The 15,612-nt window shown below is 41.4% G+C and overlaps 1 protein-coding gene across 1 annotated transcript; it reads right to left on the bottom strand.

Annotated features, from left to right (window-relative positions):
* Positions 1-1,055: 1,055 nt before the first annotated feature.
* On the bottom strand, positions 1,056-9,567 carry SPX (spexin hormone). The gene is made up of 6 exons (XM_047742215.1): positions 9,549-9,567; positions 9,072-9,152; positions 8,842-8,899; positions 8,197-8,259; positions 6,917-7,000; positions 1,056-2,008 (listed from the first exon to the last, which is right to left on the bottom strand). Exons 1-6 carry the CDS (start codon positions 9,552-9,554, stop codon positions 1,950-1,952), a joined length of 351 nt encoding a protein of 116 aa, XP_047598171.1. The 5' UTR covers positions 9,555-9,567; the 3' UTR covers positions 1,056-1,949.
* Between the last annotated feature and the right edge of the window lie 6,045 nt (positions 9,568-15,612).

The following is a 15,612-nucleotide window of genomic DNA, read 5'->3' as shown; positions in this document are numbered from 1 at the left end:
CCTGGTGTGCCTTGTGGGCAGGTATTTCCCATTTTTAAAATATAAGGTATACAATTTGTTCATTTCAATTTTGAAAAAGATAGAAATAAAGAGAATTGCAAAGATATTCCAAGAGAGACAGAATGTTGTAGCAGGTGGGCATAGAGGCCTGTTTACAACTACTATGCTTTTTTTGTTGTTGTTGTTTTTACAAATTTTTTTTTCATTTGCATGGGAAGGGGGATTGAGTGGGAGGAGGGGCAAAGGGAGTGGAGAAGCAGACTTCCCGCTGAGCAGGGAGCCTGACTCTGAGCCCCCAGGTGGCCTGCAACTACTATGTTAATCAGCACATCTGTATGGCAGAACAACATCCAAGGAATTCAAGCACCTATCAATAATACTTGATATTATAGACAATGCTAATAGTCTTCTAATATGATACTGTATTATTTTAATAGTTCTTGGTCATTTAGAAAGTTTTTAAAAACTTTAAGTGTGAAACACTTGAGATTGTTCTATTTAGTTGTGGGTAGAATTATTTCATATGTTGTTTTAAAATAGTCTTGGAATAAGCATAATGTTTAAATAGCCAGTATGTACACCTCTATGATGAGTAAAATCTCAATAAACTGGACATATGCACTATCTAGAAAATCCACTTAAATCATAATAAATGACAAGTGCCTATTATGATACCACTTTTTTTTAATGTTAGCATTTTATTTTTGGATCAGTGTTACAATTACTTGAATATAGTTTCATTATTCAATTACGATACAAGATACAGACAAATCTTATAAGCAGGGTTTTGACTTCATAACCCTGAAATTGTAATTCCCAGGTACAGATCCATTCATATAAAGATATCCTTTAGCTACTGAATAATAGCTATATACTGATAACAATAAGAATTAACAATACTTTCCACTTATGACATTTATCAATAACAACTCTCAACTAATTAGGTCAAAAAAATTAACATGTTGATCATATTGTAACTCCAAATAAACAGGTTATTATGCTCACTGTGGATGTGTGTGTGTGTGTGTGTGTGTGTGTGTGTGTGTGTATGTTTACAGATAGTTTTAAAAGTTTTCAGAAGGAGCAGATGAGGCATATCACCGTGTACTGATGTTATCAGGGTGCCTTTATATAATGTTTTAATGTAAAATAAAGCCTAGAGTTCTCGTCAATTACAAGAAGCAGAGTCTTTGAGTCGTTTAGCTGTGGAACAAGAGTTACCTCTGAAAAACTGGTTTGTTCCTTTTATACAGTGTACCCAGGAGCAGAGTGCGTCTCCATCTGCTTATTTCTCAGTAACTCCTTGAATTCACGGAGATCCCCAAAGAGCACAAAGGGGAGATCCCCACTACGGAACCTTCTACTGGCCTAACAGGTCCCCCCTCCCCCCCTTTCAGCAACTACAGTGAAGTGTTCTTATCACGGGCTTCTTCCTAGTCCCACCTCCCTTCCCCTTCGCTTCTTAACAACTTACTCTAAAAAAATGAACTAAGAGAATACACTCTGCTCTTTCCCTCCAGCCTTGCTTTTCCCCTCAACCCCCATGGAGACTGGGGGGGGGGGGGGGGGCGGGTAGAAAAAGAGAGGGAGGTTTGCAGCTGAGTGCAGGACAATGCAAGGGTAAAGGAATGAAAAATCCAACAATTAAGACTCACTAGTTCAAGGCAGATACTTGTAACAAATAGAAAACACACTCTAAAGAGTCTCCAGTCTTATAATTACAAATGGGAGTAAGATATATGGTGACCTACACAGGACCTGAAGCCCTGAAAGAAGGCCATGATGTTTCCAGCTAAGAACCCTACATTCCTTTGCTTCTGGAAAGGATAAAATTGGTTATGCATGTTCCTAACATTACAACTGAAGTAAAAAGGGTGCAAGGGCTTTATTTACATGGTTCATGTTTTCAACAAGAATGGAAATGTATTTAAATATAACTTGGTCTACTTTCACCAGTTTAGTAAACTATCTTCTAGGACTCTGGTTTGATCAAAGTTTTCTTCTCCAGCTGTAAGAAAAAAAGAAAAAGTACATAAAATAAACACACTTCTCTGTGTTTTAAAAGGGAAAAGGATAAGATGTAGAAAACCCTAAGAAATAAACATTTAGTTTCCTAAATTATGTTAACTCCTACACTTTGCTACTGAGAATCCAAAAAAGTGTGCTTTGATTGTTTTGGTTTAAAAATCTTCCTCCTCAGCTCAAGACACATAGGGGAACTCACATTTCACATCTGACTCTCCAGAATGAATGAAACTATAATGTGGTATGCATCGTAGAAATCTGAAAAGGCCTTATGTCCTGCTCTAAGTGTGCCCCTTCAGGTCTTTAAAACCCAGCACAAGAACCATTCAATTGCATCAAGGTACTGCCTCTGTGTTTCCTGTTAATAATGCATCTTACTTGGGAAACATGACACAGGAACACTTTTGCTTATATTCTCTTATTAGGTGAGCTAGACTAGACCTGGGGAAGAAATGAGACAAAAGGAAAGGACACTTGTTAGCTGGACGGGATTGAAAAGCTTTAGTACATGAGGTATCACTTAGGGGCAGAGTGAGTAAGCAGTCAGGCTATAGAAGGTTCCAGGGACTATAACAATGAGTAGAAGAGCTAAAACCTACCAGAGGTAGGGAGAGGAAGTTGCCAGAGGAGAATGCCTCTCCTAACTTTCTCTAAGGTTATCTCTACATAAAACCACACTCCTTTAGTTAGTTACAATATAATTTGCATGTCTGAGTTACATTTTAACCTGAATTGCTGGCACATTTTAGAATACAACAGATGATGGGCTGTTCTTTAAAGAAAAAGAAAAAAAAAAAAAAACTCAATAAGAAGGGTATCTTTTTACATTGGTCACTAAAATAAAAACTCACTATATAAAATAAGAGCCTACTAATGCTTAGGGACTCTAGAATGAAAATAGTAAAGGTATTTAAAATAGTAATGAATATATCATATGGAAATTAAAAACTTTTCCTTCAATTTAAACTAGTAGATTTCATTTTTTTATTTCATCATCAGAACCAAGCTACTCTGGAAGCTTTAATGATCAAAAAATTACATTTATTTTCCAAAAAAAGACTTGAAATTGGGACCTGTAATCACACACACTCTTCCCTAAAGTTTCTTTCTTTCTTTTTTTTTTTTTTTAAGATTTTATGTATTTATTTGTCAGAGAGATAGAGCACAGGCAGATAGAGTGGCAGGCAGAGCAGAGGGAGAAGCAGGCTCCCTGTAGAGCAAGGAGCCCGATGTGGGACTCGATCCCAGGATGCTGGGATCATGACCCGAGCTGAAGACAGCGGCTTAACCAACTGAGCCACCCAGGCGTCCCTAAAGTTTCTTTTTTTTTAAATTTAAATTTGAGTTAGTTAACATATAGTACAATATTGGTTTTCTGGAGCCCTCCTTAAAGTTGCTAATGAAAATCCTTCTTCCCCTCTTAAAATTAACTTCTCCCCATTCCATTTTAGTTCACTTTTTTTTTCTAGATCCATACCTCTTCCCAGCAACCAAATCTAAAACTTCTCTTTCGACCCGTCTTCGCCAGCACTCTCCTCTTACTGATTTCAACAAATAGTAAATAGTACTAAAGTAATAGTACTATTACTATACTATACTACTATAGTATTACTATAGTAATAGTTACTATTTCAACAATAGTAAATAGTAAATAGTACATTTACAAATAGTAAATGTACCGAATGTGGAATTTAGAAAAGATCACCTTGGCTGTAGCATCTTCTACCCATTAGCAACCATTTCTTACCTTTTCATTGCAAGAGCTCTGAGAGCCATGTTGGCTAGTACCTGCTTTCTTCTTTTCACAAATTCCTTCTAAACAAGGTTTCAGGAGGGGCATGGCAGTAGCAAGTAATATCACTGGGCAGGAACTGAGCAGAAATCTTGTGAACTGCTGTTCAATGACCTCTCATAGCCAGCATGATCTTCCTTTCCTGTTGACTTCTTTTCTCTCATTCTGTACCATTCTGCTACACGTGCTGCTTTAATCACTCTTTCCTGGAAACTCTCCACCCTTGCTTTCTGGAAATGCTGTTATCCTGGTTCTCCTCTTGCATTGCTGCCTTCTCCTTGGAATGTCCCTTCACTGATAGGATGGTCCTCCTTTTCCCTTCATCTCTAGGTATTCTCTAAGGCAAATTCTTTATTATGTGCCTTTCTCCTGCTCTATTTGAGGCCTAGAAGAGATGTCCATTTTCATGATTTCAGCGTTTAGTAACTGGCTCTGAATTTCCAGTTGTTCCCATATCGGACTGATCATCAGAATCATTTGGGGGAACTTCTCAAGGATACAGATTCTGAGGTCATTCAACTTTTACAGAATCATAATCTCTGGGTCTAAGGCTGAGAAAACTGTATTGTTTTTTAAAGATTTTATTTATTTGACAGAGATCACAAGTAGGCAGAGAGGCAGGCAGAGAGAGAGGAAGGGAAGCAGGCTCCCTGCTGAACAGAGAGCCTGATGCGGGGCTCCATCCCAGGACCCTGAGATCATGACCTGAGCCAAAGGCAGAGGCTTTCACCCACTGAGCCACCCAGGTGCCCTGAGAAAACTGTATTTTGAGTAAGCCCTCCAGTTAACTCCAATGGAGCCAGTCCATAGGCGGATAGTTGAGAACCGCTGACCTACACACTTTTACTCACTAGAGTAAAACATTTCTGTTACCTCAAACCGAACCTTAATTATATCCACATAAATGTTCATTCATCACCAGCATCACCATTTCAAAATGTGTTGGACTCTGGATTCCCTTTTATACCTTCAGTAAACAGCTATCTATGTTACCCATTCTTCCTTCCAGGATCCCTCGGACTTGAGCTCCCCCATCGATTCCCATGACTGACAGCACCTCCTCTCCTCACTCCTGTGGTTTCCTGTCATGTTCCTTGGCTTCTCCCTGATTCCCTTCTACGGGTCTTTCCTCTTGGACACAATGCATTTGAGAGCTGGCATGGCATAATGGAGAGAGCTGTAGAGTCACATGGACCGGAGTTAAAATCCCAACATCATAACATCACTAATGGTGTGACCTTGGGAAAGTAAACACACTTCATGAAGGTTCAGTTTTCTGAGCTAGAAAGTTTCACATCCATATCTGACACACAGCGGACCTTCCTATATCGTGGCTATTGTTACAGTTCTTATTGTTACTCCCTGTGCCATGATCAGATCCATCCTCCTTCACCACGTCATCCCTCTGCTGCCAATCCAGAAGGCATCTTCCTGATTCTCAGACAAAGAGTAAATTACATTCGTTCTTCACCCCAGTTCCAATAGATATCTGTTATGTAATAGTGGGCAAGCTACTTAATCTTTCTATGCCTCTCTTTCCTCACCTGGAGGGTGGATAATAATGTGCTTACCTCCCAGGGTCACCGTTAGGGTTAAATGTATTAATGCATATGACGTGCTGAGAACAGTGCTCGGCTCCCTGCATTACAGTAAGCCCACAACAACTATTAGCTCCAGGTAGTGGTAGTGATAGCAGGTAATCATTGTCCTAGCTCTAACATAACCACTCCTCCTGCATTCTGCTATTCCACTGACTGCTCACGCTATTTTTTTTTTAAGATTTTATTTATTTATTTATTTGAGAGAGCACACATGGGAGCACAAGTGGGGGTGAGGGACAGAGAAAGAAGCAGGCTCCCCGCTGAATCCCAGGACCCCGGGATCATGACCTAAGCTGAAGGCAGATGCTTAACTGACTGAGCCACCCAAGCGCTCCTCACCCTATCTTTTTGCTACAAAGGTCGTTCTCATTCCTGCTTCCCCTTAATCTAGTTTCTTCTCTGCCTGCTCTGGTAGCTGGTACCTAGCAGAAGTAAGTGCACATAATCCTGTCTACCCCCACAGGGGCCCCAGCCTTGCTCCGAATTCAGAGGACACCCAATGCCAGTCTTTTGGATTTGCTTCTCATTGGTATCTTTTTCACAAGAAAACTATAAGCTTGAAGCCAGAAAGTACCCTTTGCTCTCTTCTCCTTGCATGGCCCTCCCCATACGAGGCACTGAGGATTATATGTCTTCCCCCTCAGCATAAGTGTCAGAGCACTTGGCCAGCAGCAACCTGTGCTTTGACCACCAGACCACTTGCTATATATTTTTAAAATACTTAAACATTTAAATTATGTCACAATATGGCATCATTACAATTTTTGAGAGGGAAAATTCTGGGTCTGTTTATTATGCTTTGATGACCTCTATTGTTAATAGTAATTAAAATTATGTACCTTGTTTCAATCAGGTCTCATAGCAATCCTGCACATGGGTTTCATTATTCCATTTTACCAATATGAAACTAAGACTCAGTGTCATCCAGCTTGTAAAGCAGCAGAACCAGGATTTGAACCCTGTTATGTCCTCCAAAGCACTGGCTTATATATTACCAAGACGCCTTAATTCAACTTGTGATTTCAATAAGACATGGACAAAATGTCTCTATTTGAAAAGTACACCTAATCTTCATACAGAAGGAGCTGTATAATGGAAATTACACAGGCTTAGAATCAGAACTGGCCCATATCTACTAGGATGTACCACATAACATTGCTATATATGCAAATAAAAATATTTCATTTTCAGCAATTTCATTTGATTCCGTCATTTGGTTCTAAGTGAAATAAGGTTACAATAGGCTCTGGATTTTGAAATTAGTATGAAATTCCCCAGCATCATCAAAAAAATGTTGTTATGTTCCTGGGGACTCTCCTTAATGAGAAATGTACTAGTGTTTATATAATAAACATGTCTGAGTTTCTGGAGTCAGGGGGCAACTGTTAATTATATTTAAAAATCTGAATAAAGGCAACTTTGTTGTATTCAACACAGAATCCCAAAAGTAATCAAAGCTTCCCTGTCCTGCAGCTGAAAGGAGTCCCTAGACTTGTACCTTCTTGTGGTTTCTGCAAGGAAGCCAAGAGCAGAGCTGCTGCCTCTCCGAGAGTTAGTAGCTGGGGATTTGGGCTGCGTCTTTCTGGAGAAAAAAAGCATGTACAGATTCTATTACCATTTAAGTACCCCTATTCTGATATGCTATAAATAGAAAAAACTTTATGAAATAAATTTTTGATCCCTTAACAAAGCCCCCCCCCCTTTATATAGAAGACTGATTTTTAGGAATTGAAACGTTTTACACTTCCTGTAGATGTTACTTACAATTGGTTATGGTGTGTATTACAGGTATGGAAGAGAATTTAAACTACAGACTACAGAGAACAACACGAATGGAGGGTGGATTAAGGTAAAGAACCCTGAATGATTTCACCCTTCACAGCTTAAAATGGAATGTCTGGGCAGAAACATTTAGACGTAACGGGTACTCCTGGGAGCCTGGGCTTCTTCCTCTCTCCTTCTGTCCAAAGCTGTTTGAAATAATAATCTGCATTCTTGGCCACGCATAAGGCTCATATCAGTCCCTGGCCCTTTTCTTAATGGTCCCTACTATTTCTTTTTTCTTTCTTTTTTTTTTTTTTTTTTAAGACTGTATTTATTTATTTGACAGACAGAGATCACAAGCAGGCAGAACAGCGGGGGGGGGGGGGGCGCGGGGGGGGGGGGGGGCGGGGAGCAGGCTCCCGGCTGAGGAGAGAGCCCAATGCGGAGCTTGATCCCAGGACCCTGGGATCATGACCTGAGCGGAAGACAGAGGCTTTAACCCACTGAACCACCCAGGTGCCCCATAACTATTTCTGCTTTTGAACGGCTTTATAGCCCCTCCTAGTAATGTAATAGGGGCATACATTTTAAGTTTCCAGGTAAATCAGTACTTTAATAACAACAAAAACATTTAAGAGGAAACCGTTTAAACATCTTGGCATAAACGGGGAGGTACATTTTGGGAGCAGTCGCACGGTTCTCGCTCCCCCTCCTTTACTCCTGTTAGGTGAACCCCCAGGCCTGGCCTGTCCTCGGATAACTCCCCCGGGACCTCTGCACCGCCGGCGGCCAGAGGGCGGTCCGAACAGCCCAGACCGAGTTCGGTTTTAGTGAGGGGAGCCGCACCTGCCAGCTTAATTAAGTTCGGCCCGGCCGGCTCTCCCCCAGGGCGGCCCCGAGTCCCGTCCCTGCCGGAGCCGAGCCGCTGTGAGCCGGGCGCGAGGCGGAGCGTGTCCGCTTGCTGGGTCCTGCTACGGGTCACCGCCCCAGTCTCCGCCTCCCTCGCTCACTCACCCGGCGGCGGGCGGTCGGAGAGGTCCTTCTTCCGGCTCTGGTCCGAGATGAAGCGACGCCCCTCTGCAAAGGCGAGACGCGGGGGCTCAGCGCCTGCCAGGTGCTCAACAACCGGGGTTAACTTGGGCTCCGCGCCGCGAGTCCGCAGGCCTGGAAGGGTGGGGCGGCGGCGCCGCGGCAGGGGTCCCGGCGGGACTGCCTGCTTTCCCGCGCTCCGCCTGCGGCTCCGGGCTGGACCCGGCGCCCTGCCCGCGCCCTGCCCCTGCGCTGCCCGCGCCCTGCCCGCGCCCTGCCCCTGCGCTGCCCGCGCCCTGCCCGCGCCCTGTCCCCGCGCTTGTCCGCGCCCTGCCAGCCACAGCGAATGGGTTCTGAGCAGTGGTCGCGTTCGAGGGTCCTTGCGGCGTTTCCCAGGCAAGAGTCAGCAACCCTCCAGGTCAGAATGGAAAGCTTCAAATAATCAGGGAGTCTTTCTCTTCCCTGCCAGACCCCCCCATCCCTTTTCTTTGACGGAGACCAGGCTGACCTCGATTATTTAAGGGAACACACTCGATATTATTCTCTCCCCACACATCTATCCCATGGATTCATGCACCCCGAAAGTTCCTCCTTTATTGCTGTAGGAAAAACAAAGTATTTGGAACATACGTGCACCCTTCAGATAGAGCATAGATTGAGGAGTCCAGTTCCGTCTCTCAAAGAGTCCCTACAACCCAGGGAGAAGAGAAGAGCAGTTAGTAAGACATTGTAGCCCAGTCCTCTGTTAGAAAAAAGAAAGGAAGAGAAGGAGGAAGAAAGGGAGAAGAAACAGAAGGAAGGAAGGGAAAGGAACAAAAAAGAAACAACATCCAAGAGCCCCAGTTTTTGCGTTTGATTACCTGTGGCGCACTCCTGGAATTTCCCAAGAAAGAAAACACTAAGGAAAGAGCCAAGATTGTTGCCACCAAACTTCTGAGTCTCTATAAGAAAAGAGCAAAGAAAGTAATTTCTGTGCCTATGGGATCTTCTACTTCTGTGAGTGACACCTGGAAAATTACAAACTTCTTAACTTTTCCATGTGCTCTGTTTTAATAATACTCAGTATGTAGAGGAGAGGGGGATTACCGAGGCTGCCTTATAGTTAAACCACAAAAGAATTCTCTTTTAAAAATTTTTTTAGAAATACGTTACTTTCATTACTTTGCCCAAAATGAGTAATCTTTTTTAGGCAAAATCAAATGATTCTGATATTTTAAGGTGTATTGTTTAAATATCATTTGGCCTATAAAATGCTTATTAAAGGTAAAATAGGTAAAAAGCTATAAAACTTTTCATAAACAGCTTAAAAGTCTCAAGTAAATAGAACTTTCACTTACCTTCATGATCAGCTCCTTTCCAGAAACTGCAATAACTGTAACTTTACCTACCAGTTTTCTAATCTTGTTCTGAGAGTGGGGCTTTTAAATCTTAGTGTCAACGACCCCTCCTGATCTTCACTAGAGTTAGGGAGTCCATAGGGACTTCTTGTCAGTATTCAAGATTGAGAGGATCTGACAATTTTCCCAGGGAGATTCATTTGCAGGAAGTAAAGAAATGATTGATGAGTGGACATCATTTATTTAGATACTGACCACATCAGCCAGGAGATATTAGGAATATATCGGCGTCATTGTTTTCGCCTTTCCCGCTAGCTTCCCAATTTATTATTATTAGTAGAGAAAATGATTAACAAGCCTGAGTTGAATCAAAAGTAAACAAAGAAAGTAAACAAACTTGTCTTGGGTATCTTGTTATCAAGCTGATGACTGACTAAACATGAATCGTTGGGTAGAAATAAAAAGGTTAGGGAATCTCAGTGGAATTCTACATCATTCCTTCACTTCTGTACCCATTCAATTATTTAACAAACATTTATTGAATCCCTACTATGTATCAGACATTTCTCCTTCTAGTTGAAGGGACACAGCCATGCATTAAAAAGACACTGTCTCTGCTGTGATCAAGCTTATCTTCTAGTCAGGGGAGAACTTCTGTAAACTAGTCAACAGGTAAACAAGGTAATTTTAAGATGTTTTAAATGCTTTATAAAGCAAAAATAAGTGAGGTGATGTGATAAGTAGTGGAATACTTTAGGGAAGGTAGCAGTTCTGGAAAAATCAGGTAGAGTCAGACATGAGATGAATCAGAGTGAGAATTAGGATAATAGGAGGAAAAAAGAAAAACGAAATCTTGGGATAGCAAAGAGCTTGGCTTGTTTGAGGAATAGGGAGGGAGACCAATGAGGCCAAACTGAGTGGTCATGGGGTGATACGGGAGAGTAATTTGAAATGAGGTCATAGAGGAAGAAATGGTTCATATGGAAACATGATTATAAGCAAAGGATGATGATGGCTTAGACTTAGGAAGGACTTGCAGGGAATTGAGAGCTGTAGATGAATTTGGGATTCTTGTTGGAGGTATAAAATTTAGAACCTGTAGTTAAATGGGATATGAGTATATAAGAAAAATAAATCAAGGATGAGTCTTGGGTTTCTGGCTTAACACTGGGTATGATAAAGCCATTTGCTGAAATTGGGAGACTTCATAATGAGCAAGTTTAGAGAGAGGAATTAAATTGAATATTAAAATTAAAATATACATTAAGGATGTAAATTGAAGTGTGAAGTAGGCAGTTGGAAACGCAAAACTCTACAGAGCTCAGCAAAGAGGCCACCAGCCTACAGCTTTTTTTCTAAAGGCAGAAATGGTCAAATTTAAGAATTGTAAGAATTTTAAGGCAGGAAAGGGAATGGGATTGAACGAGAACAGTTTGAAAGTGAATGGAATTAAAGAAGTGAATCAGGAACAGAGCTATGAAAACAAACATGCAGAGATGAGCAGAGAGAGAGCCAGCTAAGGAAGTTGAAGTGAACCTATCAGAAAGAAAAGAGAAATTCCTGGAGACCATGAGGTCGTGGAAACCAGCAGAATATTCAGCGACCCTGATAGGTCATGGTAGATGAGCACCAAGAAGTGTGCACTGGATTTGGAAATACAGTGGTTTTTGAGAACATAAGCTACACTGGAGTGGGTGGAAAGTGAATAGGATACGAGGAAATAAAGACAAGTGCAGATAGCATTTTAAAGTTAGCTTCACTACATTTCACTGAAAGGGGGAAAGGAAAAATGAATTTTTTTTAAAAGATAAATGCTTGAGTGTGGTGGAAGTATGTTATTATTTTTTGACCTTTCAGTAACAATTGAACCCTTTCATTTTTAGGGAATTCCTAAAATTCCTTAAATTATGAATTATGGCATTATGAATCTTGGTTGGAGGCAGAGCCTGACTTCTGTTCTACAAGGTGGAAATGTCAGACACGCATTTTCCCAGCCTCCCTTTCAGGTAGGGTGTTGACATGTGACACAGTCTTCACCAATCAGACAGACCCACTTGGATGGGAAATCTGGAGCAAGGATGGAGGAAAGTGGGACTCAGGAGAGACATTTTCTGATGTAGCAGCGGTTGTGGTAGGCTTGAGTTTGTAGGGGCAATACTGCCTGTGGTGCTTATGTCAGACTGCAGGATGGGGAAACCATCTGCAGAGTCCTACTAAAATCAGGTTAGTTGGTTTCTCCTGATGACAACTAACAAACCATTTACAGAACATGTATGCTGATGGTGATGATCAGGAGAAGGAAACATTGATGATGCTGAAGAGAAAGTTACTGCAAAAAGGAATGTGTAGAAAGCAAGAGGGAGAGGATGCAAAGTATATCAATACCCAGGTGAAACAGTTACATACATAGGCAGATACTGAAGGACCTGAGTACCCACCATAGGCTAAGGCATTCTAGGTAAGAAAGATAATCCCTTTCCTCTAAAAGTTAGAGTAGCGCTCCTCAGGAATTAATATGCATATCAATCACCTGGGAACCTTGTAAAGATGCAGATTCTGATTTAGTACAGGTAGGGTGACATCTGAACTTCGGCATTTCTTTTCTTTTCTTTTTTTCCAAAGATTTCATTTATTTGAAAGAGAGAGAGCATGAGTGGGTGGGAGGGGCAGAAAGAGAGGGAGGAGCAGGCTCTCCGCCAATCAGGGAGCCTGCCTCGGAGCCTCCTTCCCAGAGCTGGGGGATCATGACCTGAGCCTAGGGTAGGAACTTAACCGTCTAAACCACTGAAACTCTGCATTTCTAATAAACTCCTGGGTGACACTGATGGATGTTAAGCCACTGATCATAGGACCTTTTGAATAGTAAGGCTTTAGAGGATGTAGGTGATAAAAATGGAATTTCAGAGTCTCTGTGGCTGAGAGAATGGTTACCATAGAAATATTAAGGAGTATGGGGAGAGAACAGATAAATTTGATTTGGGATTGAAGTTTGAGGGGCTGATGATATCTATCTGAAAATACTCGTGTAAGAGAGATTGCGATTTGGGTGCTTGAAATTTAGACTTGCCAGCCTGAGAAGACATGAGGTTTGGTTAGTAAATGAGAGTGAAATACAGAAAGTTGTCTGTACGTAGAAACTTGTGGAATATTTACTCCCTTTATTTTTTTTATTTTTTTTAAAGATTTTATTTATTTGACAGAGAGAGTGAGATCACAAGTAGGCAGAGAGGCAGGCAGAGAGAGAGAGAGGGGAGGAAGCAGGCTCCCCGCGGAGCAGAGAGCCCGACACGGGGCTCGATCCCAGGACCCCGGGATCACGACCCGAGCCTAAGGCAGAGGCTTTAACCCACTGAGCCACCCAGGCGCCCCGTCCCTTTATTTATTTATTTTTTTAAAGATTTTATTTATTTATTTGACAGAGAGAGATCACAGGCAGGCAGAGAGAGAGGAGGAAGCAGGCTCCCTGCTGAGCAGAGAGCCCAATGCGGGGCTCGATCCCAGGACCCTGAGATCATGACCTGAGCCGAAGGCAGCGGCTTAACCCGCTGAGCCACTCAGGCGCCCCCTTTATTTTTTTTTTAAAGACTTTATTTATTTATTTGACAGAGAGAGAGATCATAAGCAGGCAGAGAGGCAGAGAGAGAGGGGGAAGCAGGCGCCTTGCTGAGCAGAAAGCTCGATGTGGGGCTCTATCCCAGCACCCTGAGATCATGACCCAAGCGGAAGGCAGAGGCTTAACCCACTGAGCCACCCAGGCGCCCCTATTTACTCCCTTTAAAGCATAAGTCAAGCAAGAAGGAGCCAAAGACGTTACTGTAGTGTTTCCCACAATCTTAGAAGACAGGAAAGAATAAAAACCATGGACTAATAGGTTAACACCAAAACTGGATAAAATCTTTACATTTCTTTAAATATCAGACTTCAGAATTTTAGGATTTAATTTCAAGGGATTATAGCAACTTCCAAAAAAAGGGCAATAACAGAAATAAAATTATAGATGGGTTTGTTTCAAACGAACTTGTAAGGGAAACCCAACCGCTAGGTCACCTAACAAACAAGCAAAATGCCTATTTCCCCCTCCCCATACCAAAAACACATAAACATTTTAGAAAGGGGGACAGGAAAATGAATCACCGAAAAAAACCATGTTTCGAATTTATAATTTTAAGGGAAAGGCATCATGTGGTTTGTTTATAAAAGTTTAGCTAATGAACTCACAAGAAGATACTTTACGTCAAAGCTGCCATTTTCAGCATAATATGCACAAGTGAGGAGAATGGTTTTGACATATTATCAATATTGTAGTCTTATCAAAAGCAACATGCTAGAATGCATTTGTCTAAAATGGCATTGCCTCCTAATACAATTTTGTTAAATCACAACACTTCAGGACTTAAACAGGTCCAAACTTAGAGATGGGTGAAGAGAAGCTGACGGATAAAACCACTGAATTTTGTTCTGCTGATATTACGACCAGGCAGTGGGCACAGGACAAATTAAGATACACCTTTTTTAAAAGGCATATTCAATGGAGACCATTTTGCCTGGATCATTTCTTCCAGTTGACTGAATTGTGCCCAGGTCCATTTACACAATAATGGTCATTGTTTAAATTGTATTTTACAAGGTTAGTGATTATTGTGTTTACACAGAAAACACTCCTATCTCAGGTCATTACCTGGATAATGGCTGTTATGATAATAAAAGATCCAAATTACTCCTTTGATGAGGATTTGGGTATAATATGAATGAGGTCATTGGTTCATTCTCCTAACTTTGCTTTATTCTATGCTAGGGCGGGTGGGTCTGCCCCATAGGCCAGCCAGCTGTCTCACAAATAGAATTCACTTCCTCAAAGGGCTACCTGTCATTCAGGGGCACAGAGAAGGCCTGCCCTCCAAAATAAAACTTCCCACTCATTGGTCAGCATCTACAGTCTTCCTCCTCGAGGCTTTGAATCTCGAAAATCTCTCTTCTTGTAATCAAATACTTTAAACAAGTGTAAAGTTCTATGAGAGGACAAGGATGGACCAGCTGTTCTGCTATAGTGAGTCAAGAGCAATATGACAGAGGTGACCTTTTGATTAGAGAGCTAGTAGAGGTAAGGTTGTGGAGAAGTGTGCCAGTTGTTGGATTTGGGGCATCCTACTTCTGTGTCCTAGTTCCTCCATGGGGTACAGGTAGCAGAAGGGTAGAGGTTGGAAACTTTCAGCACAGAGGACAAAGTTAGAAATCTATTAAAAAGATTTAAGACTTCTGGCTCACCAGGCAATAGTCAAGACCTGCAGTTCAAGTACTGGATTCAACAAATACTTATAAGGGTACTTTAAGTGGTACACATGGCTAGTGATTTTTAGCCATACCAAAATTTATAATCAAGACAGTGAAGTGGTTTTGTCTGTCACAAATACTTATTATGTTATTATTATTATTAATGTTTTTAGCCAATTCTTTTCATTTTGAGAAAATATATTTGAACATTTTCCCGCTATTTCTAAGTTCACTGCCCACTTTTTTTTAACCTGAAATCCATTTCTATTTGTGATTACATTTAAACAATTTAGAAATGGAAAATATGATGACCATTTTATTAAAAAAAAAGGAAAACTGCATATAAGGCTAGTTTTTAAAAAAATAAGGTGAGTTACTGTGCAATGCTAGATTAATTTTTTGAATTTCATTATAAAGATACATTTGATCATGGCTAAGGACTGAAAATGTATCTTCCCCAAATTCATATATTGAAGCCCTAACCACCAATGTGAGGGTATTTGGAGGAGGGGTTTTGGGGAGGCAATTAGGATTATGAAGATGAATCCCCTTGCCCCATGACAGGATTGATGTCCTTTTAAGACAAAGAGACTAAAGCTTTCTCTGCCATATGAAGATGTAGCAAGAAGGCAGTTGTCTGAAAGCAACAAAGAGGGTCCTCACCAATAACCGAGTCTACCCTCGCCTTCTTTTTGGACTTCCCAGCATCCACAACTGTGAGAAACAAGTGTCTGTTTAAGCCGCCCAGTCTACAGAATTTTGTTAGAGTAGCCCGAGCTAAGACAACAACCAA

Source organism: Lutra lutra, chromosome 8 (assembly GCF_902655055.1).
Source record: "Lutra lutra chromosome 8, mLutLut1.2, whole genome shotgun sequence".
NCBI classification, from domain to species: domain Eukaryota; kingdom Metazoa; phylum Chordata; class Mammalia; order Carnivora; family Mustelidae; genus Lutra; species Lutra lutra.
Note: the sequence above shows the minus strand (reverse complement) of the source record. Positions and strands in the feature narration are given on the sequence as shown.